Source organism: Ixodes scapularis, unplaced genomic scaffold (assembly GCF_016920785.2).
Source record: "Ixodes scapularis isolate PalLabHiFi unplaced genomic scaffold, ASM1692078v2 PGA_scaffold11__112_contigs__length_91849675, whole genome shotgun sequence".
NCBI classification, from domain to species: domain Eukaryota; kingdom Metazoa; phylum Arthropoda; class Arachnida; order Ixodida; family Ixodidae; genus Ixodes; species Ixodes scapularis.
Window position 1 is genome coordinate 49,756,090 of NW_024609837.1, and position 25,311 is coordinate 49,781,400.

The 25,311-nt window shown below is 46.4% G+C and overlaps 1 protein-coding gene across 1 annotated transcript in view; it reads left to right on the forward strand.

Annotated features, from left to right (window-relative positions):
- Window positions 1-17,655: 17,655 nt before the first annotated feature.
- Window positions 17,656-25,311, forward strand: part of LOC120844137 (cytochrome P450 2F5) — a 40,778-nt gene continuing 33,122 nt past the window's right edge. Inside the window, exons 1-3 of the mRNA XM_040215756.1 lie at window positions 17,656-17,900; window positions 18,924-19,042; window positions 22,386-22,492. Coding sequence (XP_040071690.1) covers window positions 17,656-17,900; window positions 18,924-19,042; window positions 22,386-22,492 — 471 coding nt within the window. The remainder of the gene's footprint in view (window positions 17,901-18,923; window positions 19,043-22,385; window positions 22,493-25,311) is intronic.

The following is a 25,311-nucleotide window of genomic DNA, read 5'->3' on the forward strand; positions in this document are numbered from 1 at the left end:
AGAGCACTTTTTTCTTCGCAAAATGGGGCCGTTTTTTTGCAGTTCGGTGTGAATCGGCCCAATAATTCAGCATAGTACAGCCCTGTGACCATTTTGTCCTTCTCAAGGTAGTCGATGTAGATCACACCTTGTGAATCCCAGAAAACGGTGGCCATCACTTTTCCGGCCGATAGGACAGTCTTCGCCTTCTTCGCAGCACGTTCGCCGGGTGAAGTCCACTGTTTCCACTGTTCCTTGGTCTCTGGTGTGTACCAGTGTATCCATGTTTCGTCGGCGGGCACGAAACGCCGCAACAGCTTCTTCGGATTGCGCTTAAAGAGCGTCAAACACTGCTCTGAAGTGGTCTCACGGTTGCGCTTGTTGTCCGGAGTGAGCAAACGCGGCACCCATCGCGCCGACAGCTTTCTCATGCCCAAAATTTCATGCAGGATATGACCCACGCGGTTTTTTGAGATGCCTACTGTCTCAGCTATCTCGCGCACTATCAATCGGCGGTCTGCCATTGCGAGATCGTAGAATTTTATCACATTATCCTCCGTGGTAGCTGTTTTCGGGGCACCTGGGCGTGACTCATCAAAAACCGATGTGCGACCACGTTGAAACTCGTTAAACCAATTTTTGACGGTCGCCATTAAAGGAAAAAAGTCACCGTACACTGCATCCAAACGCTCTTTTATTTCACTGCTCGATTCAACTTCCAAAAACAGGAATCGAATCACCGACCGATATTGCTCTTTTTTCATTTTTCTAAAATTCGTGGACACGCCCGCTTCCACATGCGCTCAAAACAAAACTACGAGTCCAATTCGGTTGAAATTTCGATAGTAGCCGTCTACTAGAATGTACTACACGATAGTAAATTTTTCTTGCGATAGTGGCGCCGTCGGGCGGTGAGGCTAAGTACTTATCGGACCGTCCTCGTATCGTCGCCGAACCAATCGTAAACCAAAAAAAAGGCCTAGTGGTTCGCGCTTTTAGAGCTGCCTGGTTGGTCCCATCACCGCTAGCGTCGGCTGCGTCTAGACTTAAGCTGAAACCAAGTATAGAAACCCCCCAATCTAGATTATGAATCACCTGAGTCAGACCGTGGCCGACTCTACAATCGATAGGGAAACTCAAGCGTCGTCGAAAGTGCATCGTCAGGGCGCTGAGTTGTCTTTGAGCGTTTGTTTCAAGCCAGAAAACGCAGCCAGGGAGTGCAAGATCACTGCGCACTCACTGTGCGTAATTGGTTTAGTCGACTGTAGCAAACGCGCGAAGACGACGAACGCCGCTATGACGACGCACTTTTTGGGGCTGCCTGACTGACACCATTTGGATGGTAGCAACGACAGCGGCCTCAGTGAAACGCACTGCATAGTTCGAGGGAAAACTAAATGCGTAGACGCTTTTATTTCTCGTTATGATGGACCGCCATCTTTTAAAGGGGGTCCACAAACACACCCACTCGAAAATGACAAGTGAAACGGGCCACAGGGCATCTATAGAGCTTCACAGCTATCAGCTTTCTCGTTGGAGAACTTTAAACGAAGATAAAAGTGCTCAGTTTTTCTGAGTGTTCGGGTGAAATTAGTCACTCGCAACCGCCCCCCTACCCCTCCCCCCCCCCCCCCCCCCCTTATTGCTATCCACTGGCGGGGATGACAAACTCGAACAATATTAGCTCTCGGTCTTTGCACCGATTATCGGCTGGGTGAAAGACGCTGAGTCACTAAACTGCAGTGTCTGATATGCCGAACAACGGAGCTACAGCGCATGCTCTGAAGGCGTTACGCAGCCGAGCAGATGGTAGCGCGCAGGAGACCATTTTTCTCACCGTAACTTGGCAGATACGAGGCGCGACACTTCCCTTTCTGCCCGCTCCTCACACTCTCTCTATATATATTACTTGTTTTTTTACCCTGATTTATGAACGACTCACATTATGGAAGATTGTTCTGGGCAACAGAACTTGTGCAATTTAGTGAGGGATTATCTTAAACAGCAGGAGTGCGGAATTCGCATCGCAAACGTGGGCAGGTCTATAGTGATGGCTGCAGTAACAAGTGGACGACAGCACTGACAACAACGACAGCAGCGACACCAACGTCCTGATGATAACGAGGAACACTCCCGCTGATTCATTCACACCTTGGCGGCAGCGGCAGACGGTCGGACCCCACCCCGGCAGCATTTTCTGACGAATTTTTGAAGGTTGGTGAGTTTATTTTTCGTACTAATCTGTTTTCCCTGCAGAGCTGCCGCTCCTGTTACCTACAGTTGTTATGATAATTAAATTTATTTATGGACGATCTTCCTTATTCGTTGTTCGGTGATATTTATTGATTTATTGAATACCCGCAAGGTCCCCTCAAGAAAGGCAGTACATACGGGCGGCAACAAAGATTGTGAAGCTGAAAAATGACTAGAAGAGGTACGGAAATGAAATGACTTGAGCGTGAGCTTCCTACCACCAGTTTCAAAGACAGCCAGTGAGAAACGCAATGCGTATTGCGATCGTCACGTCAATAGTTCATGCACGATCAAGGGTACGGTAGTTGCGAGCCTTGCCTCTTGGTTGCGTCAACCCGTGATAATCTCTCCTAGTAGTAATGCCCAAGGGTTCTACGCCCTATGGCCTTTATATATTTTGTCCGTTACATCATTTACGGCCATGCAGGTATTTAATGTGCCACGAGCGTTCGCCCCGTGTTAGTTTCGCACCACAGAAGTAGTGAGTTGAGGGAATCATAAGCATAAATAACCGTCAGTACCCAGCAATGGCGTATGGTTGGCCCGACAGAGGTCCCCGCGTCCTCGGATCAGGTGGAGTAACTGTATATGCCCCGCTTGCGGAGCAGAGCACCTCAACAGTGCTCCCAGAGCGGCCATGCTGGATCCAAGGCCACACAGCGGGAAGCGACCGTCGCTTCTGCAAGAACCGCGTATATGGCGTGGCTGTGAGGCGCCGTGGGGAGCAGAGAAGATATAGTGCGGCGACACGCCGTGCGTGCGCCCTCGACCCGTCATTTGCCACGTGTTCCTCGGTATGCTTTCGGTAGAATGCAGTAGCCGACGAAAACGTCGTCCCTCCGCAAGCCATAGCTATGCGTCGTTGTCTGGCCCGAAGTGCCCGGATGTGCCACTGGCGTATATCGCTGCGCGAGCGCCCCAGACGCGAGCTAGGCGGTCCTGCTCCGTGTCGTTTTCGTCCCAGACTTGGAAGACATGTTTTAAAACAATGCTCGTGTTATGAAACAACGCGATTATACTGTATACAGTGGATACGCATTACAGGGACTTTTCGTAGATCGTTTTCGTCGTCCCGCAACGCCCTCCGCAACCCGCTGCGATACCCAGAACTCTAGAGCCAGGAATAAGCAGTATTTCAAAAACAAGTATTTGAAATACGTATTTCAAGTACTTCGTGTATTTTGCATTTCTATTTAACTAAAAATTGGGTAATGTATTTGACATGTGTATTTAAATACTAAAACGTGGGTATTTCAAATACGATTGTAATTAAATACATTTTTGTGGGCGAAAATACATCCATCAAATTTATTGTCACTGTTCAGAGCAGTAAGAAAACTACGCTCTGCACCGAATGCAGTGTCTCTCAATCAAGCACAAGCGTTTAGTGACTTTGTGATTACGGTGCTAGTCCAGGGCAAGAATAGTGACGAAATCGACGTTCACAGGCACACTGGCTAAATAAGTACCTGTGACAACTTGTGATGCTTTCTAGCCTGATTTCATCCATGTTTTTGACTGGAACATTCTAAATGCCCGGGTCGTCCAAATTTTAGTAACTGATGCGAGTTGCAACAATAAAAAATTCTCTAGCTAGTGCTGCGCGTCTTGGTCGTCTCGGTTCTTTGTTGGTCTATACCAAAATGTAATCGACAAAAAAAAAAAAAAGCTGCTTGAAGCTCTGTACTTTTTTCACCTATTACATCCAAGTTGATTAAATTTTTTTTGTGATTATATTTCTATTACATTACCAGAGTCTTGCACACTAACTCCAGAGTGTGCGATGCAAAATTAAAATGAGATGCCCAGAAACCCGTTGCAGGTGCCCTGAAGTCGCTGACGCAAATTTTGAGGAATGTATTTGGAAAAGTATTTGGAGGGAGACCAAATACATTTGGTTGTATTTGTATTTTGTATTTAAATGCTTTTTTTGGAAATGAAATGAGATTTGTCATTAAATACATTTTTGACGAAGTATTTTGTATTTGTATTTCGATACATATTTGCATGTATTTTGCCCATCCCTGTCTAGAGCCGAGGCGATTGGCACGCAGGCGCAGTAGCGACTTCGTTGCGGAGGGCTTAGCGGAGGGGGAAACGCGGTCTACGAAAACTCCCTTTTGTTGAATGGTCAAGGAAAGTTCCAGTTCGTTTTATATTAGCGTAGGATATACCCAGTTTTTTTGCGAAAACTTTCAAAAACCCTAATAATTAGGGCGTTTAAAAAACAAAAGGAACTGTCTTCGGGAGCAAACTACCAGCCACGGCGGACGTCAGGAATTTGGGAAAAATATACTAATTAGCCAGCTGATTAATTAAAATTTGTTAATTAACCTTTTAATTACTAGAAATAGGCATATGGTTCTAATTAGAAAGTTGCTAAGCGTTATTAAAGAACCACTAAATCTATCATTTTCAGAAAGATTTTGAGCGCGTGAGAAGAGTAGTAGCGCACTAAAGTTACCACTTGTGGAGCAGGTACAAGGCTAGTGGTTGCGGTAAGGCGCTCGAGCGATTTCTCCGCCTCTTATCTAGCCCCAGCCTCGTACCTGCTCCACGAGTGGTAACTTTAGCGCGCTACTACTCATCTCACGCTCAAAAAGTCTTTCCGAAAATTACAGATTTAGTTGTTTTCGATAACGGTCAGCAACTACCTAATTGAAACCATCTCTATTTCCACTAATTAAAAAGTTAATTAACAAATTTTAAATAATCAGCTGGCGAATTAGTATGTTTTTGAAAATTCCTGACGTCCGCGGTGGCTAATATTTTGTTCCCGAAAACAGTTTTTTTTTTTCAAACGCCCAAATTTTTTAGGATATTTGAAAGTGTTCGCAAAAACACCCGGTGTATTTCGCGAACGCAAAGCGAGAAACATTATCCGACTGAAATCCGGCGCCCGCAAGGTCGTTTTCTCGCACGAAGTTCGGATCCAGCTCGGTTCACGTGACCGCTTCTCTGCCCATACCGAGTTCGCGGCGAAAGGAAGCGCTATACTCTGGCTCTGCAAACGGAGCCTATGCAGTTACTCTAGGATCAAGCTTCTACCTAACGTCTGCAAAGAACAGCGATCTCGATGGTGGGGAATGCACGTTGCTGAAGCACTGTGGAGCTCATTCTGCATGCAGCTAAGTCCACAACCACGAGAGCTCGAGGTCGCTGCTTTGAAGCGTTATTCCGCAGAACCGCATCGAGCCCTCGCGTTAGAAAAGCATGTCTCAAAGCCTGGAGGGCTGGCTAGCTCTCGCTTGTAGCTTTCGTTCCGGTTTCGGCATCTAGCTCCAAATGTACTCGGGGTTTCGTGTATCTAGAGCTGTCGTATTAGGATATATTTGAAGCACTAGCTGCCTCCACCTCTCGTGGTGTGGTTTGATGCTGCACCTTGTTGATTCCTTTCGCTCGGATGTTTAGCGCGTCGAACCAATCCCTTCCCAAGGGGCTGCAGCCAGGGCCCGTTTGCTCGAAGCGCTAACCGCGGCTGAAGTTAGCCGCAGTACCTAGGAGAGGGATTTTGAGATCACGTGACTGACTCGGTAGGGATGCGGGGAAACATGGCGGTGCCCCAGTGAGTGAGCACCGCTCGCTTTGGAACTAATACGTCGTTGTAGCATGCAATATCGGGCGCGTTAGTCAGCAACGAATAATTCTGGAGGCTTTCGCTTTGCATTACCTCACTTAAACCGCAAAGCATGGGCAATGACATCGCCGCATTTTTAGATAGTGTTTGGATTCTGGGCATTCGTAAGCCTAAATGAACGCGATAATTGTCGGCATGGCAACGTCTTTGGAAAGCGGATTGTTGATAGCACACAAAAGCAGACTATGTTACCCCGCATCCCTACCGAGCCAGTCACGTGATCTGAAAATCCCTCTCCTAGGTACTGCGGCTAACTTTAGCCGCGGTTAGTGCTTCGAGCAAACGGGCCCAGATCCTTTCACCACTAGAAGCGGCAGGAGGTAATCTTTCGACATGAAACGTACCCGTGCTTAAGCAACCCAAGAGGTTTTAGGCCTTCACCGCTCCAAGTGCAGAGCTCCAAGTCGTCTTCCGTGAGCTTGGGTGGATTGTTGGGCCAGGTTGAGCGAAATGTTTCTTCGCTGATCAACGAACATGCAGCGCCAGAGTACATTTTGAACAGAAGTGGCTTACCCTGCATCCAAAGGGAATCGTGGAACTTCGGAACGTCCCCTGGCGTGTGTAGCTTGTTCAGTTCGTAGCAGGAACATCTAGAAAAGCACATTGGCTGGCTCACCACTTCAGTCACTGCTACATTATGGTTAGCTTTCCTGTAACCTGGTTTGTCTTGTTGCTTTTTCTTCGCAACGCGTGCTTTTTCGATTTGTACAAGCTTTTTGCAGTAGCGACACTTTGTATTTTTCAATCGGCATCCCTGTGGGTCATGCTGACCTGCGAATCGATAGCACTGTCGATTGTTGCGCGGAGCAGCATCTTTGTTTGCTGCCCCAGTCTTGTTGATCTGGAGGTCTTTTTTCTTCATGCTTTGTTGTTGTTTCGAGGCACTCTCTGCTCGAATGGCAATATCTAAGGCGCTTGAGAACGTTAAATTTTTTTCTGCGAACAGGCGTTGCTGCAGAAGCTCGTCACGGATGCCGCAGACAAACATGTCACGCAACATCACGTCCAACGGCAGTTTGGTGTTCCGTTGTGGCGTTGCTGGTTGTCCATCCGTAGCCGCTACACCGGATGCCTGTTGTGACGTTGCTTGCTGCGATGCCGATTGTTGCGCCATCGTCGATTTCGAAATAAATAGCGCGAAGGTCAAGAACAAACTGACGGTACAAGCGCTATTTATTTCGAAATATGCATATCCAACTAGCCCACCTTAATATTTTAGCCATCGTCGATGTCACACGCGTAGTTGCGAAAGCCAGGATGCCAAAATTAGTCACCAGCCTTGAGTGCCGCAACGCAGCTGTTGATGAACTCATCCGGTAGTTGGTCTCGCTGCTAAAACTTGTACTGGCTATAAAGTTCTGATAGTTGAGGAACGGAGTGGGCACCGAGGATTTTCATAAGGTCTTCGAACTCACGTCCCCGGGTCCTCTGGGTGCCACCAAAGTTTCGGGACCGCACAGCGTGAGTAGGAGTGGTCGCTTCTTGTCCATGGCGCTGATGCCATTCGCTATGAAGTAGAAACGCAGACGTTCAATCCACGATGCCCATGACTTGCCCGAAAATGATTCCATTTTGGCTTGAGTAGACATGGCTCGTGGTCGAAGGTTCCAGGCGCCGTAGGCTCTTGAATTCTCGTCGCCAGCGTCGTATCCGCGTAGTAAGAAGACACTACAGCCCGAATACTCTTAAGTCGCTATGAGTTGGCGCGCTCAAAGATCACGCGCCCCTCCGTAGGCAAAACGATCTTCTTCTGTATTACGCGAGTCACGCCACGCTAGACATCGCATGTACAAAAGACACTTCAGCATGGACACAAAGGGGCAGTCCACCCTTTAAGGATGCCCAATTTTAGGTGTTTTTTTTTTTTGAAGATGCGTGGGCGTCAAGCTAGATCCTATTTGGTCCGGAGCCACCTCGGTGGCTCCGAGACGAGAGCGCCGGCCTACGAATCCCCAGGTGGTGAGTTCGAATCCCGACCGAGGTGCCCGCAATATGACGGAGGCTTATTGCGGAGAAGGCGCCGTGTAACCGAGCTTTCGGTTGCACGTCACAAGATCCCCAGGTTGTCCAAGTTAATCCTCAGTCCTCGGCTGGGGCGTGCCAGATGCCCGTCGTAGGTTTGGCACTTAAAACCCCCATATTTGACTTTGACCTATTTGGTCCGGAGAGCTACCGTGACCTAGATTCAGCTCTGGAGACGCCGCTTTTGTATTCATTCTGGCTTATCTTGTGCTCCCAAGTTATTTCTCCTTCCTACATGCGTCACTTATTTCCATCGACCTGCCCACATTTTCATAGAGGAGACACCTCTCCCGAAGAAAAGACACTAAAGTCAACTCAAGGTATCAAGCACAATTTGATGTCATCCGATAACGCGTGCTACACCGGATCTGACAAAGAAGTTTTTTTTTTTTTTTCCAGAAACATGGAAGTTTTTTAAAGCACAATGAGCCATAACAAAATATAGCATATTTAGAAAGAATGAATGATCCTCACAAGTTCGAAGCGCAGGAGCAGCCATGTTTCCGTTGCTATCCTAGTTTGACATCGCGCTCCTGACACTGCCCATGTCGAATGACGCCATGGAGAAAGTATTCAGTCTCGTGTTCCTCACAAAGTTAGACCTAAGAAACAGATTGTCCCTTCCAACTCTTTAAAACATCCTCTATATAATGTTTGCTTTCCTTGAGAGGAACGAGTGCTTTAAAGACGTCAACCCTAGTGAAGAATGCTTTGCCTGTTTTAACATGGATACCATGTATGAGGCGGGTCAGCTGAGCACGAACGAGTGTTGCATGACTATATGAGCGTAAAAACACGTGTAAAATTTCTTTTGTCATTTTCTTATTTGAAATAAAATGTTTTCGATACTTTTTAAAATGTCATAGATCTTGAAGCTGCTGCTAAACCCTATAGATGCAGGCTCAGGGCCTTCGCCCTGAGTTCGTACGTTTTGGGATTCTGGAGATATCTTAAGTATGACCAGTCTTGTACACGTTACTAAAAAAAAGTAATCGATTACAATTACTATTACTCTTGGCTAAAAAGTATTCGATTAGATTACTTGATTACTCGACGGCAAAAGTAATTGGACATTACTTAAAGAAGTAATCGTTACTTTTCCGATTACTTTATTGTGTGAAGACACATCTTTAGAGCTCATAACAATTAACTACTTCCAGCCTATATTTCACATCTGCACAAGTATTGAAGAAGAAAAACTGGCTCCCTCTTCGTGGTCGTTGCACTTTCACAATGCGGACACACGCATAGAATTCGTTTGAAGACGTTTAATGATTTGGGCGTTCGCCAGTGTGTGTCTGTGTGTGTGGGGGGGGGGGGGGGGGGGGGCGGGGGGAGCGGAGGGGGTTTTACATCTTGTTAAGCTTGAGGGTTGTCGCCCAAAGTTTGCGTCGCTCATTTTATTATTCACATGTGGATGAGCTCGCATGTTATACAAAAGGGCAGCAGCTCCAGGATTTGAAACGGATCATGTGTAGTATCCATTAGCGGAAGAGATCGCCCCGACCCCTTCTCAACTCGAAACATTGCTTGTCACAAATACCACGTGGGGGAAATGGGGAAATATTTCAACTGCCTTTGTTAAATCATCCGCTTTAGGCATTCTTCGGTTCTGGTTCTCCTACGGGCTGCGAGTAGGTACCCTAAGCACGATTTTTTTACTTTTTTTATTTCTGTGTGTGTCTGTGTGGGGGGGCTAGTTTGAACGAAGGACTCACACAGCTACATTCTGCTTCCTCAAACTTCACCCTGAATGTCCTTTGTCACGCACTGTGGCTTCCCTGGGGCTTCCCACTCCCAGTCCCAGCTCGAAAAAAAACAAAACGGACATCCCACAGAAACTGTACATAGAAAGAGATTGACCTCGTTTCCTACAGCTCCGCAACAATCTTTCTTTTTTCTGTTCGAAAAAAAAAATTATTTTTGTCATTTCATAAAAAAAAGGCCGGGGGGGGGGGGGGGGACAAATTGTAACAGTTACAAGTAATTTTATTACTTGAAAAAGTAATCAGAGTACTCTTGCGATTACTGCCTAATAAAACTAATCGACTGATTACAAAATTACTCCAAAAAGTAATCGATTACAAGTAATTTGATTACTTGTAATGCGTACGGTACAAGTCTGAGTATGACTACTTTTGGGCTATATAAATATCTTGCATTTGGCTTCGTTTCGGCTACGCCGTGTGGTATTTAGCGGTTTGAGCTAGAAGCTACGTGGCAAATATTTTTTAGGGTTGGTGTCGTTTTTACCTCCAACCTCGGAGTTTGTCATGTTTTTTAAACCAGCTCGTTTGTGCATCGTTACATTCACTTCATTCTTGAGCGCAGCTCTTAGGCTCCCGTTTTCCGGTTGAGCGGCGTCGCCCTCGCCATCGACGTCAACCCGACCGCGCGTTGTATTATGGGACGCTTTCCATAATGACGTCACACGTGACGTCAACGTGTGACATCACACGTTGACATCAACGTGTGGCGTCGCGTGGATGAATGTGACGTCACCCGAAATTTAGCAGAAAAATGTTTTCCGCTACATTTAACGGAAAAATGTCCCTGCTAAATATAGTGCGAAAATCGAGGTCATGTGACCTCAACACAAATTCCGTTTTCCCCGCTAAATTTAGCAGAAAAATTCTCGCTAACTTTCCCGCTAAATTTAGCACAAAAATTCTCGCTAACTTTCCTGCTAATTTTAGCGGGAAAATATTGGTAAATAGAAAGTTTTCGTAGACCGCGTTCCCCCCTTCACTAAGCCCTCCGCAACGAAGAAGCCACTACTGCGGCTGCGCGCCGATGGCCTTGGCTGTAGAGTTCCGGGTATGTAGCGGGTTGTGGAGCGTTGCGGCTACGACGAAAGCGATCTACGAAAACTCCTTAATTTCTCGCTAAATGTGAGGGAGCATGAGAAGAGGAGGGGATGGTACGGAGAGGGAGGAGGGGCATACACGCCCCCCCCCCCCCTCCGTACCCTCCCCTCGTCCTCCTCAAGAGCTGCGCTCCGATTCGGCGTTACAGAGAATTGTGAACGTCTCCATTTTTTTAATCCATTTATTTGTTTCCAGGGCCTACAGATTATTCTGTACTGCTTGCTTCCCCGAGACAAGTGAAGTACAGCTCCTCCTCCTCCACAATGCTTGAGACTGTGGCTCGAGAAATGTTGGTGAGTTGGTTCAACTTCATCATAAGCGGAACAACAACATATCTGTTAAAGACGTCAACTATTTTGCGCTACACTGTTAAGACTAGCTTAGCCTCCCACTCGGATTCCTCGCCCCTTTCAGACTGACATAGAACGCTCTCCTGCACAGCGTCGTGTATATATTCTGAAAATAAAGGCGGACGTTTGCTTCCAGGTTCGGTTGGCTCTGCAGGCTCATATACTTACTCGTGGAGTACATCACCTTGGAGCGCAGCCTAGCCATGTTCGTAGGGCACTGACTGACTGTCAGAAATTATATCCTGGTTTGTGAGTGGACACGTCGGCTTTTGTGCACAAACCTTCTGGTTCATACCGCTCGGCCGGTTCACCAATCTCTCGGAGAGTCGGACCACATTTGCCTTTCGCTTTCTGCTATTCGGCGTAGTCGCCCAGTGCCTCACAAACCAGACCCAGAATTTTGAGCCTGACGTTCAACCAATTTTAAAGGGAAATAATTGTCACTATTGTTATGTCAAATATTTCTCTAGAAAGTGCGTCTTACCCATGAAGATCCAATGGTTTTGGGGCCGATAAGTTTGGCGTAGTAGGAATGGGTTGACTCGCACTGCCTCGGGGTTTTCGCTTTTGAATTAGGGGGGTGTCTGCTGCCATCTATCGCCGTGGAAACCCATCGAGACAGCGGAGACGGCCGTCTCTGCTGTTCTGGCGAATCCGGTATCTCGGTGCGTCAGCGGAAGCCCTCTTCGTCGGCGCATACCGAAAGCGCCGCCGAGTGGTAAAAGTGATGTGCAGGCGTTCTTTTCGACGCGGTGTGTCCTCGCCGCTACAGGGAGTATTCACTAGACGCCATATTTGTGGGTGCTGTTTAGAGCGCATGCTCAGAACGAGCTTACATCAATAGGCTGCTAAGACCGGCACTTTTAATGGTGCGGAATGCAAGTCGCAAAAGAGCTGTGAAAGCTCGCCATCAGCACGCGCTCAGCATTCGCGCACACAGCTATGGCCGCCAGAGAATACTCCCTACTGGAGGATTTGGAGCTATAGGCGCACTGCGTAAAACTGTCGAGAATGGTTCTACCGAAGTCAACAGGAATTGGAAATCACTTCGCTATATCCGCTATTTCGTTATAACCGACTTCGTTTATAACGAAGTGCACAGTGGAATGGAAAATCGTGGTCGCTTCGCTGTAGCCGCTGTTTCGTTATAAGCGACTTCGGTAATAACAAAGTGCAAAAGGGAATTTTATATAGTGATCATTTCGCTATATCCGCTATTTCGTTATAAGCGACTTCGGTTATAACGAAGTGCGAAAGGGAATGGGAAATCGTGGTCGCTTCGCTGTAGCCGCTATTTCGTTATAACCGACTTCGGTTATAACGGGGTGCAAAAGGGAATGGGAAATAGTGATCACTTTGCTATAACCGCTGTTTCGTTGTAACCAACTTCGGTTATAACGAGGTGCAAAAGAGAATGGGAAACCGTGATTGCTTCCCTGTAGCCGCTATTTGTTATAATCAACTTCGTTATAAATCGTTTCGACAGTGCATATGAATTTTGTAGAATGCATTCTTCCAGTAAAGTATTTGGGTATACGTGGCGTTCTCATCTTTCTGCGCGCATACGCGAACCGCGGAAAGGGGCATTCACGGAATGTGCCGCAGTCTTGAGGCCCGTTCACACACTTGCGATCTTTTAGAACCGGGTGCCTTGGAACCTCGTAAAATCTCTTGCAACGAGAGGACACACTGGCGCCATCTATTGGGTAGCAGTGTAAACTTGGCAGCCCGGCATTATTTCCATTTCTCTCGCGCATTAGCCTCTCTTTCTTGGCGCTAAAAACTTTTGTCAATGTTATAAACGAGCCTTCGTATAGGTATTCCGCACATTTGACCTCGGAAATTCCGCAAACCCTTCGCACTTGTGAAATGCAGTTCCAGGGTCCCCGCATAGATGGCGCCAGAGCACCAGCGTGTTCTCTCGTCCTAAGATATTTTAAGAGGTTTCAACGAGTTTCGTCTTTTTCGGTCCTACTCGGTTGTAAGAGTGTTCACGGGACTTTAGTAATGCCTCGCAGGAGGAAGGAGTGAACTAAAACTGAACAGAAGTGGCGATGTGTCGAGTATGTTCGTCTTTATTAAACGAAAATTTACTGGAATTTTGTGTATAGTGACTCGCTATAGAATTCGTCGCACTTTAATAACCAAAATATGGTCTTCGTAAAACACAAATTCCTTTCGCATTTCGACGAATAGTCAGCAGCCAAGCACCGCAGTGACGCAGATTGATATTTTTACGCAACAGTATATTATCGGCCAAAATAAAAGCTGTAAGCATCGCTTTGCCTAGAAGATAAAATAGTAAACGGGTTATTTTTCGCGGGCTGAATATTTCGCGATATGGGTCAAAGCTGAAGTTTTGGAATAATTCGCTGCTATCTGATTTTTGCGAGGCGGTGACATCTGAATATAGATTACAATATGCTTACATTATACGGGAATTGTTCGCGGAACCTATTTTTCGCGAATTGTAGGTGATCCGCTAAATTCGCGAAAATTAGGTACTCGCGAAGAGTGAATAAGTTTACAGTAAAGTACATAGGCGCCTTATTATTGCGTATAATTGTTCATATGAAATGCAAAAAAAAAAATAAAAACCAGGTACGTGCGCAATGACGTTTTGAGAAAGATTGTTTGATTTTTAAACATCAAACCGAGTCGTGTAATTGGCAGGAAAAAATGGTTGGTTTGATACATTTGCACAACAATTCATCCGAAATGACAAGAGACGGAGTAATAAGATAGTATCCATCACCGTAACAATCAGGTAGGCATCGCTAATGCATGTAATGACTAAAATAATTTTTTTTAGATACTTGTGACGGCTTGAAGTTTAACTAGTTGGTTCATGCTTGTTAAAATGCCTGCTGAACATTTTAGGGACACGCAGAGAGAGACGAACAGAAAGCAGAAAGCTGGTATTTTAACAAGCATGCATCAAATGGATCAGCTTCAACCCGTTGCAATTTTTCATTGTAGTTCTCTAATTGGACCTTGTATATGTTTTCTCTAATTGGACCCGCAGGCCCTAAGCCTTCTAATTGCAAGCAACATCTGTAGAGCACGGCCAGCGGTGTGCCTGCCTTTCTGTTTGTCTGTGTGTGTGTGTCTTCAAAACGTTTAGCTGGCAATTTAACAAGCATTTAAGTATTTTTATTATTTATTGCTTCATGAAACTCCTGCAGCGCCGATGCGAAATAATTACAGATGGCGAGCAATAATAAAAAAAAAAAATAATCCTGGCGTTTGCAGCATAAATCGGCGTTCCATCTAACGTATTCGTGTCCTTGACTGCCCCGATAAAAAAAAAAAAAATTTTGGTACAGCTCTGCCCTATTGCCATCTTCTCGCATTCTGTGAACGTAATTTATTAATGTTAAAAATAAGGCAAGGTTAAATTGTAAAATAATATATTATTACGAATCAAGTTACCGAAGAAAATTACAAAAAGATTTTAAATTCGTATTTTCTTGCCGAATTTCCAACGGACACCTGGTTTGTATTTCTTTTTGTTGATAATATTAATGACACTTAAATATCTGTCGTATTGGCCCGGGGCCAAGCGTGGGCCAGCATTATGTCCTTTTTCGAAAGCATCAGTTTGACAATAAAAAAAAGTCTTCGACACAGTAGAAGCATATTCTGCAATAGGCCATAATTAGGCAAGGTAATCGAGTTATTTTCTTTCCCATGTGAGTCTTTGTTGAACAAAGCCAAGTACTCGAACCCTCTTTCTAAGCACCTCGCGTGCAGTCGGATGATAAAGTAGTGCAAGATATCTTATTTTAGTCTTATTCAACACTACTTCCACGTGGAAATAAAACTGTTCGAACCTACTTTCATGAAGAAAAAAAAGTTCTGAGAAAGACTTGTTTTAACGAAGAGACTTTTCCTAACAACTACCTAGCACTCGAACATTAGCTTTACAATCAGAATTTTTTTTTCGTTAAAGATTATGTGAATTATGTGATGTATAAAGAACCCGAGGAGTCTTCGGCAGTATTACCTACAAAAAAGGTAATTTAATTTTGAGTAATGTATTTCGGTTAATATGACAGTTTACATTATATGTCGGATAAAAACCAACAACTACTTAAAGATGAAAGCGAAAAAATACACACAAAAAGACTCCACCGAGATGGAGAATTAATTCTATAATAAAAAAGCGGTGCTTCGAGACGGAGTGTGCACTACTCCATTTTGTTTCTTTTTAAATCTGTTCCCAGTCTCGTTTTTTTTTTTCTTTTTCTTAATGATAGAGCAACTCAATCACGAGAAACAACCACCTTTACATCGTGCTTTCCCTAATTGTAATAAACAATCTTCCCGTTTATCTTTCAGTCAACGCTTTTGAACGAAATTCGAATTATGTACCGGGACAAATGTCATTTTTGACATTCGAACTGAAGTCAGATGTTTCCTACGTGCCCATCATGACAATACTTCCAAGTTGGTGTTTAGAACAACGGCTAGAAATCTCTAAATCATCGCAACAGCGGGAGCGAGGGTTTTTAATGGGCAAAATTGCGTCGTAATTTCTCGTACGCGTTGGCAGTGACATCTTCCCTTCTTCGGCGTCTTGACACCCTTTTCAAGTTTCAGAAACACTCAGAAGACTGCAGACAAACAAAAATCGCCTGGCTTAGTCAACCCGTCAAATGGCTTCCGCGCATGACAAAGACAATTGATGAGGCGGCAAATAACTGAAGGAACTAAACGTTTCATGGAGCGAATTTGTGCCAAAAACAAAATAAAAAGGTTAGCATTCGAGGCTTCGATGTCGGTGAAACAGCAGGATCGAGCGCTGGAGCGAGACTGACTCCGGCTTTCCACGCGGCGCTCCTTACGTACTATCACGACCAATACGAGTGCGAACACCGCTCCGCGTGGCCCGCGTAGGATAACTGTCGCAAGCCGGAGTCAGTCTCGCTCCTGCGCTCGATCCTGCTGTTTCGCCGACATCGAAGCCTCGAATGCTAACTTTTTTTTATTTATTTTTTTTTTTTTGGCACGATTTTGGCTTATTAAACATTTAGTTCGTTTTGTAAATTTGCCGCCTCATCATTTGTCGTCGTCATGCGCGAAAACCATTTGACGGGATGACTAAGCTCTGCTTGCAGGGCCAGAGTATAAGCGTTCCTTTTCCTTGCGGCCGCCAACTTCGTATTGGCGGAGAAGCGGTCACCTGGGCCGAACTGGATGTAAATTTCATGAGGGAAAACAACCTTGCAGGCGCCGAGTTTCAGGCGGAGCATGTTTCTCGCTTTGCGTTTGCGAAAAACACATCCTACACTAAAATAGAACGAACTGGAAGGTTCCTTGACCATCGAACATTATGTGTATCCAGTCGGCACAGTATAATCGCGTTGTTTTATAACGCGAGAGATGTTTTAAAACATGTTACGAAAGTCTGGGATGCAGATGACATGGAGGACGATAGCGTGGCTGTGTCGGCATAATCCCCCCCCCCCCCCCCCCCCCCCCCCCCCCCCCCCAATATTTGAATGCAGCGCAGCGCATAGTTGGAACCCGAGCATTACGTGAGCCAGCACTCGACTTCAACTCGTGATGATCAATCGCTAGAGACAAGCCTTCGGGTAGTGGATCGTGTCTAATCCCTGCAATGACGACCATAGTCGAATCCTAACAATGTCTGGAACTCAACACGAGTTCTGTGCTAAGCCAACTCGAGCGCGTGGCTATCACGTTTCTGCTTGTTCTGGCTGCGAGATAAGGGGGCCTAGGGTGCTTGTTTTTTGGTGCTTTTTTTCCCGCGACTACGATCCCAAGTGGGGAGAAAAAGAAACGCACTTCTCACATGTAATGAGTATCATTAATTTATTCTAAGCGGTATTCACGCAAAGTACAAAAATTGTTGTAACGCCCCTTTAAGCATGCATAAGGCCCACACCGATAAACAAATAACGACCATAGTGTGTACGCCATACTGTGTACACGCACCTTGATCGTGCCTCAAAGACGAGTGCGGTTTCGGCGTTAGGCGCGTACTCGGGTAGTAATCCATTCGACAGACGCACTACGGAAGTCTTTTGGAGTGATCTTAGATTCAGTCATACATGGTTCGCGCAGGAAGTTAAGTCCAGAATATGGCGGCCTCCAGTGTTCCCCGATGAACTTTTAAAAAAAAAAAAAAAAAAAGTTCAGCCTTTTCACTTTGGTGAGGAAGGAAGAGCAGCGGAGCTGTAGCTTCTCTTCTCGGCGGCGACTTTCGAGGCGAGCGATCTGCTCTTCTTTCGCAAGGGAATCCGAAGCGCTCGACGCAGTGGAACTTAAGCCGATAGCGGCTTCATGGCGGTTGCGGAACCATTCGCGCTGCTCCACACATCGCCGCTCGTTCCGCTCCCGCTCTTTTTCCTCCGAAGAGACGTTGCCGCCATCTATGAGCGACGGCGGCAACCAGTTGTCTGGTAGCCGCCGTCGCTCATAGATGGCGGTAGCTGCCCAAAGTTTCGTGTCATCATTTCTAGTCCGGCGGACACGATTTCGGGGAAACTAGCCCTCAACAGCTCTCCTGTGAAAAGTGTTTATGGTTCTTACTCTGCAGGGTGCAGCTACCAGGCATCTGACAGGATACCTGGTCACGCTTTTCTTGACGTCGTGCCTGCTGCTCTGCATTCGCACGTGTTGGCGATGGGGCAACAAGAAAGGGGGCGCGACCCTGCCCCCGGGACCTAGGGGGATTCCGTTGCTGGGGAACCTGGCTATACTGAGGAAGGATTTCCATCGCAAGCAGGGCATCGAATGGGCCAAGAAGTACGGGCCCGTATTCCGGTGAGTGGCAAAGAAAGCGCAGAGTCGATGGTCCCCATCCTGGCGACGGGATATCTGACGAACACCTGTGTCAGTGAGGGCCGGCTCACAGAGGCACGATTTGCTGTTAAACTGCAGGAAATAAACCTTCCGTTGCGAGACCGCGTTTGTCTTGTATCGCTTATTTCGTTCCCTTCGTCCGTGTTCTTGTCGCTGTTAAAACCAAATCATCGGTATTGAACAAATCAAGAAACTAGCGTAGATATAAAACCAATGGTAAACAAGCGAATCAATAATTAAAAACAATATAAATGAATCGGTGAATAAATTCGCGAATCAGTAAGATTAATAAGATGAGAGAATACATACATGAATAGGTCAGACAATAGACCATTTCCGAAATTCAGTGCCATCTGGTGGTTTGTATAGTAGTTTAAATTTTGCCATAGCAATGGCGGAATTGAACTTGTATTTTATCGGGCGATGTCACCATCGCAAGTCAACGGCGCGCGAGAAAACGTTCAATGTGTATTCTTTCTCGGTCACTTTCAGTTCGATGGTGACCAAGAACATGCAGTGAGAACAAAGCTCCAACCCGCATAGACGCCTCGATAAATTTCTATACACCAAAAGGCTTTAAAGCAGATTGTGTGTCACCCACAGATTGACCGAACCTGAGCTAGAAATGAACGCTTACGTAGCTCCTCTGTTCCATTCCTACGTGACGTCGTACTAATCCTCCGAACGTACAGGCGTCGCATCAACCGCTAAGGAGCATCTTCAACGTATTCCTTTATCAGTCACTAGAAGGCCACCATTGTTACGGCACATATGCCGTTCCACAGATGATAATAGTGATCAAAGTGACCAGGCGGAGTTTTAGAAAGGGCCTAATATTAAAGGAAATATTGAATGAAACTTGTTGGTTTTTGGAGACCAGTTGCGTTGCCGGCTTACGTCATTTGCCACGGGAATTTTCCCGAATTGTGGGCTGTTGTGTTCACGCGTCCACGGTGATCATACACTCCGGTCATATTCTTCCAGGATCAGAATTGGCGTGCGAAACATCGTCCTGGTGAGCGACTTTGAATTGATTAAAGAGATCCTGTGCAAGAAAGAGTGCCTCTTCCGTCCGCAGAGATGGGTGTTCAAGCACATTGGAGGTTCGTCGTCCTTTTGTTTCTTCATTGACGTACCGAGCGAGTCAGATCGATCGTTGGATGGTCGAAAAAACCGTGCAAATCGGTGTCGGAGCATATATCAGTACGGTTCGCCTAAAAGTTGTCTCAAGCTTGGAAACCTTGTGTATGGGAATTTCAGAGAAAAATACTTACCCAAGTGAAAAGCTGCAACTAAAAACTTTGAAATTTCTACCCACGGCGTCCGTCTGCTAATGGTAGTTTCCCGATTGCCGAAACAGCCGATAGATGGCGTAAATACTTCAAGAGTCAACACATGTATTTCTTTTCTCACATTATTTTAGTTTTTCATGTCTTTTGTTAAACATGCCAAGAACCATTCACAAAACTAAAGAGCGGATCACTACTGGTTTTGCGAATGGTCTGCTATTGCAGCAATCGAGCGAAGCGCCCGTTTTAGCCGCCTCCAATCTTACGTGTCGCCATCTGTTAGCTGTTAAGCCAGTCAGACGCCATTCGCTAGCAAAGGGACACGGTAAGTAGGGATTTCAAATTCTTGATTTGTATACATTTATTGAAGTAACATTTTTATGTGAATTTGTGATGCACAAAGTTCAGCCTCTTTCGGCACCCTTGTAGTAAATCCTAGCGCGATACGTTCAAAAATGTCTACCGTCTCTTTAAACAGCCAACAATCCCTTTCCACTGGTATACAGTAGATATCGGTTGATCTAAGCTCAGGTCATTGCATCTTATTTCCCCAGAAGGCTGAGCAGCTAAAAAATGGGGCGTGCTTTTAGGTTTTCCTCTACAACTCTACCTTTTCAGTGGTAGGTTGCCAACGAAATGCCATAAATGGCGCATACCGCATTTCCCGCACCATGTGTATCGTCCGCTGGGCGAATTCGGTTTCATGAGTAAATGGTTTTGCTTAGATGCGGAGGGAAAATTCGTCTGCTCCTTTCGCAGGGATTGTGGTTATGTCAGAACTCCGAGCCCTGATTGGCTCTGGTCGAAAGCATAGTTGGTAGACCTCAAAGCAAGCTGCCTTGAGGTCTACCCACTATTCTTTCAATTGGAGCCATTCAGAGCCCGGCGTTCTGACGTCATAACAACCCCTGCAAAAGAAGCAGACAAACTTTCGCTCCGCTTAATGCGCACGCAATGACTAGATCGCACATAGTGCCTAATCCAGATGTAAGAAAGGATCACCCACAGCCTATATTGACAAACGCCTGCTGCATTAGCTCACAAAGAAGCTGTGTCGTAGGCAACTAAACAATAATATACTTTGTTATTCGTAAACTTTTTCACCTCTTATCACGGTGAACGACCACAGGAGCCGGCTTGTTATGCTGTGGTATGTCACGATCCTGGCGTTTGGTCTTAAAAGTACCGGTGAAAGGAACGAGCGAACGCGATTATCGCGGTCGTCGCGGCGTCCCAATTCGTGCCTGACGAAGCTTCCGTGGTCTGTCAAGCTGATGAGCGACCTGCACCAGAACAGGCGTCCACCACATCCGCCACCGCTGTTGAGACACCGCCAGGATCGCGGCCGGCGACAGCGTGACACTATGACGTCATAAGGTCCAAAAGGGCTGTGTTCCAAATCTTACCCAAATGAATCCGAGTTACTCCGGCGGGTCGTGTCACGTGACAAGGCCGATTGAAAAAAGGTGTACGCGGGTATTTCATAGAACGCCAAGGTACAAAACCCTTACCCTGGAGTAAGATCGAGTAAATTTTGGAACACGGTCGTAGAGGGACCAGTTCGTAGGACGCGGTAAAGACGCCAGTCGGAGACGCTTTTCTGCCACCATACTAAGTAGGCCTGAAATCGCAGTTATTAATTTTGTTACGGGAGAGTCTTTAACATAAAAATGGGCGGAATTTTTTTTTTCGCCACGCTCCTAGTTAAAGGTATGATCAAAGTAGTGTAAAAATCACTTCAAAAATATTTTTTTTTTTTATTTTCCTTTACCCCGAGAAGGCAGGCAGAGAAAGAAGTCACCTGGGCGTGGCTTGACAAGGGGCCTCTGCCTCCTCCGCCGCAGAAGGGAAATAACGTGAATATGCACCGTATGAAATATAATAAATAACGAGAATGAGCACCGAAATATGAAGTAATGGGCAGCTGAAAGCAGTCCAGGATTTTGGCATTTACAACGAAGGACACCAGTCAGCGAACCCATGCGCATCATGAAAATACAGCTGCACTACAATAAATGCCAAGCTGAGAAGAGAAGGATTGTGTCTGTATAGGTGGGTTGTACGGCAAGGACGTACAGAATGCAGCGACTAATTGTCTAAGAGTAATTGTCGCAGAAGACGGATAATCAACTAAAATCTGTTAACTTCTGAGTTGGTAAAATTAACACACGGCTTTAAATAAGCAACTTACTGAACGTCATCAAAGGCAACTAAATCGGTCAACTTTAGAGGCACTGGCACCGTGTGGGAAGCGTCGGGGTGCTCCAAAGCTATCACTCCTGCAACAGGCGCAAAGCTGTCGCTGCGAAAACGTGGATATTAAGAAACGAAAAAAAAAAACCGCCTGAGCGCGTCGTATTTTGAAGCATTTCCAATCACCCACCTCCCCCCCCCCCCCCCCCCCCCCCCCAAAAAAAAAAAAAAAATACAAGAAACAGCAACCACAAGAAACAAGAGGAACAATATAGCGTTTCAAATTAAACAATTGACTCATTGGTGATTTTCAGTACCGCCCGGATAGTTTTTAAAGTAAACCAGCAACCAGTAAAATGTATCATCTCTTAGTTTTGTCAATAATTTGGGCGGATTAGCCGCGTATTCGCGACTTGAATTATAGGTGGCGCCACTCGTTTTCCAAAATGGCGGTTTTAGTGAGGGTCAGGAATATGTGCCGGTATACCAGTTGCTAAGCCTGTCTACTCCGCTGAGCGACATAGCTTATACCTGCTTATACGAGGAAGCCAGGGTGTTACGGCCGCAGGTCGCCTGTTTATCCTGAGAACAAAAACTGTGTTTAGCGTAATATTTATTATTAGGCGTGGGGGCGTGTCTATTGTAGACTTTAATTTCAAAGAGAGTGCGCCACAAAATACATACATACACATACGTACATACAAATATCCAAGGAAGGGGTGGTCGAACGAGCTCGTAGATTGAGTTATGACCATCAAACGAGGATTTAAAACTCACTTCAGTTCCTTTTAAAGGTACCCTTCTCGCCTTTGATTTTTACCTCTCCAGCGTCAAGCGGGGCACCTTGTATAATGATTTTGCTCACTTCCTAGGCAAGGCGCGTTTTTTTCTAGTTTTTTTTTGTTAACTTCCACATGTTTTTTTTATATAACATTTACGCCGGCGTTAACATTTTTGTTTTTAGGGGTCGGCTCCCTCAACGGTAAAGCCTGGCAGGAAAACCGCCGCTACTGCGTGAAGTCACTACGAGAACTGAGCTCTGGGAAGAAATCTATGTTGGAACATGTTAGGGTAAGTGCTCTTCCAGCTTAGTTCCCTAAAGCGCGAGGCACATGGACGGCAGAATCGTCCGATCCGACGTCCGATCCAACAGTCCGAACGCCGCTCGAATCGCCGTACGCGACAGTTTGAGACACACACTTCCGACCTTGCATGCGACACGACGATCCGTTCGGCTCCTCCCAGGAGATCCAAGCACTTTAGCGGAAGTCCGCGTTCATAGATCTCTGGTCCCAGATTGACGGTTTAGCTCGCACGATTGAAGTTAGGAGCTTGTTCTCGCTAGCGCGTGCATTCTTTGCTCGGGCCATCTTTCTCGAATGGGTCAGCGGGATTCACGCGTCCGGCTTCCCCTCGCCCGTCCCGTTATCGCGTTCGCTTCGTCCCGCCAGACCCAGTACGTCACCATGACGTTTGCGCCAGCTGTGCTGTCATTGGCTGGACGCATCCGACAATCCGTCCGCCGTGCGAAACTATCTGGAGCGTTGGACGCACGTCGGATCGCCGATCCGGCGTCTGAAGCGACCAAATTTTTCGGATCAGGCAGTCGCACTGTCGGATCGGACGTCGGATCGGATGGATTTTTCGCGCATGTGTCTCGCGCTTAAAACCTTTCCGGAAAATCCCAGTAGGTTCCTTGTCGACCCAACACTGCATCGCGTGGCGCGGGGAACTGTGGGGCCAATTCGATGCTTCGTACATCCTCAAAGTGGCGCAATTTATTCTTCCTTACCACTCAGATTTAAAAACAAAATGAAGACAGCACTTTCAGAAGAAAAAAAGGTGTATTCTTACACCCCTTGTCCCTTATAAGACACCCCACAATTTCAGTTAGACTTACAGCGAAGTGACGTCAAACCGACGGTACCAACTTTCATGAGAAGCTTTATAGCCTTTTGGTACAACTTAATAAAGCAGCTAATGTACGTGTTACTGACTACAAAAAAAACGGGGTTTTCTTGGCTCTACTGCAAAACCTCGTTGTTTTCTTTCTGTGCGGTTTGATACGTACTTTAGCGGTTTAATAAGTTATATCCCACCGTTATCAATTTGCCTCGTAAAATGGGGGCCGTCTTTTCGACTACAATATGCTGTACGTCGAACTGAAGTTTTGGGGTGCAATATGTAGGACAAAAGGGTGTAAAACGACACCCTTTATTTTTATAGTGAGAGAAAACATATCACAAGGCCGATAGGTACTCTGTTTTGTTATCACCTCTCCTTCTTTACATTTTGAAATGGCAAAATGATAAGATAGCATGAGCCACTCCTTCTATTCAGGGGTACTCTTTCGCACGTTATACATCAGATTGCCGTTGTGTGTCTCAAAAGGAGGTGCTGCGCATATTCGAATTGATGTATAGTCTATCTGTGGTAGCGGAGGGATTCGCCCATATTAAAGCGACGCATTGCGGAAAGGAAATCGCCTTCCGGCCGTCATTGCCATAATCAAAGCCGCAATTTGTGGCAGATGTTGTTGGCGCTTATCTGCGCCGTGGTGGGCTAAAAAGAAGCAGATTAGTAATGTACCTAGCTCGCTTAAATAAAGTTATTTCGTATCTAACGTTAAACGGGGACAGCGAAAAACAAATGTTGGTCGCCGGTCGACATCGACGAACTCAGATGCATTCGATTTTCCCGAGCGACCAGCTCCTGACAGATGACCGCGCATCCTTTTGGTAGCTAGCCTTTACGTCAATACCTCACAAGTTTGCCATCGAAGGGAAGGACGACGTCTAGATATCGCAATATGCGCACGTTCAAAATCGAGGCGCACTTTAAAAAGCCCGGTCATAACATAATGGTTTTCTTTTATTTTCATTGATCCAAAACAGACGTTCTACTCTTGTGCATTGAAGGAAATGGTCAGGAACATGTCAAATGTTTGTTTGCCTTGGCTGTGCTGTTCTTCTGTTAACGAACTCTTAAATTCGGAGAACGATCGCTCCACTTCCACGGAGACAAGCGGCAAAAACCTGCGAGCGACCTGCGAAGTTTGTCTTTCGCAGAGCGAGCCAACAGCCACGCGCCAGCGGAGCGCGCACGGAAACGGCGGCGCGTGGCCGGAAGCCATGGCAGACCAACAGAACGATTTCACTAAGCGTACGACGCATTTGCGACGCCGCTATATCTTTAGTTGGCAAGAGGCTGACGGCCATGCATGTGAGGGCTCGTGCAGTCTCGTGCTAAAAACGCGCAGAGCTCCCGCGGGGCTGTCATACGTACAGAAAGACTGAAGGTCCTTCGATGCATTGCGACAGCGGTCGAGTCAAACTGGATGGTAGGATCAGCCACGGCCTCGTCTGTACTGACAAAGACTGGAAGATCATCCCCTGACGCGACCGCCGAAAGTGAAAAGGTAGAGCGGCGGACAAGAGGCATGTAAAGGGCGCCCCGCTGCGGCGAGACGCCGAAACACACTTGTCCCGAGGGATGGACTGTCCGCTCGTGCTTCTCGCGTTCCTCGGTCTACCGCTTCTTTTCTCGTCGGGGCTGGAAAACCATGTTTCGGGTCCTCCCGCTGCAAAAAATGTGCGCTGAATACTAGACCCCCCGAGAAATGCTCTGCGCTGCCAAATCCTGGCACTCCAAATCTGCGACCAGGCACTCTATGTCTCAGTCACCGAACTGCCAGACTTTGTGAGTATAGAGGGGCTATGGATCAGCCTATTAGAGAGCGCGCGTCTCCTTTTAGGGCAGACTCGTTGACAGCAAGCGTGTGCTGCACTATCGGTTGGTGGCGTCTCATATCCAGCAGTATCCAACATAGTTATTACAATAAACGCTAGAGGCTCAGCTGGCGCTAGTGTGCTGTTGCATTTTGAAGCAGA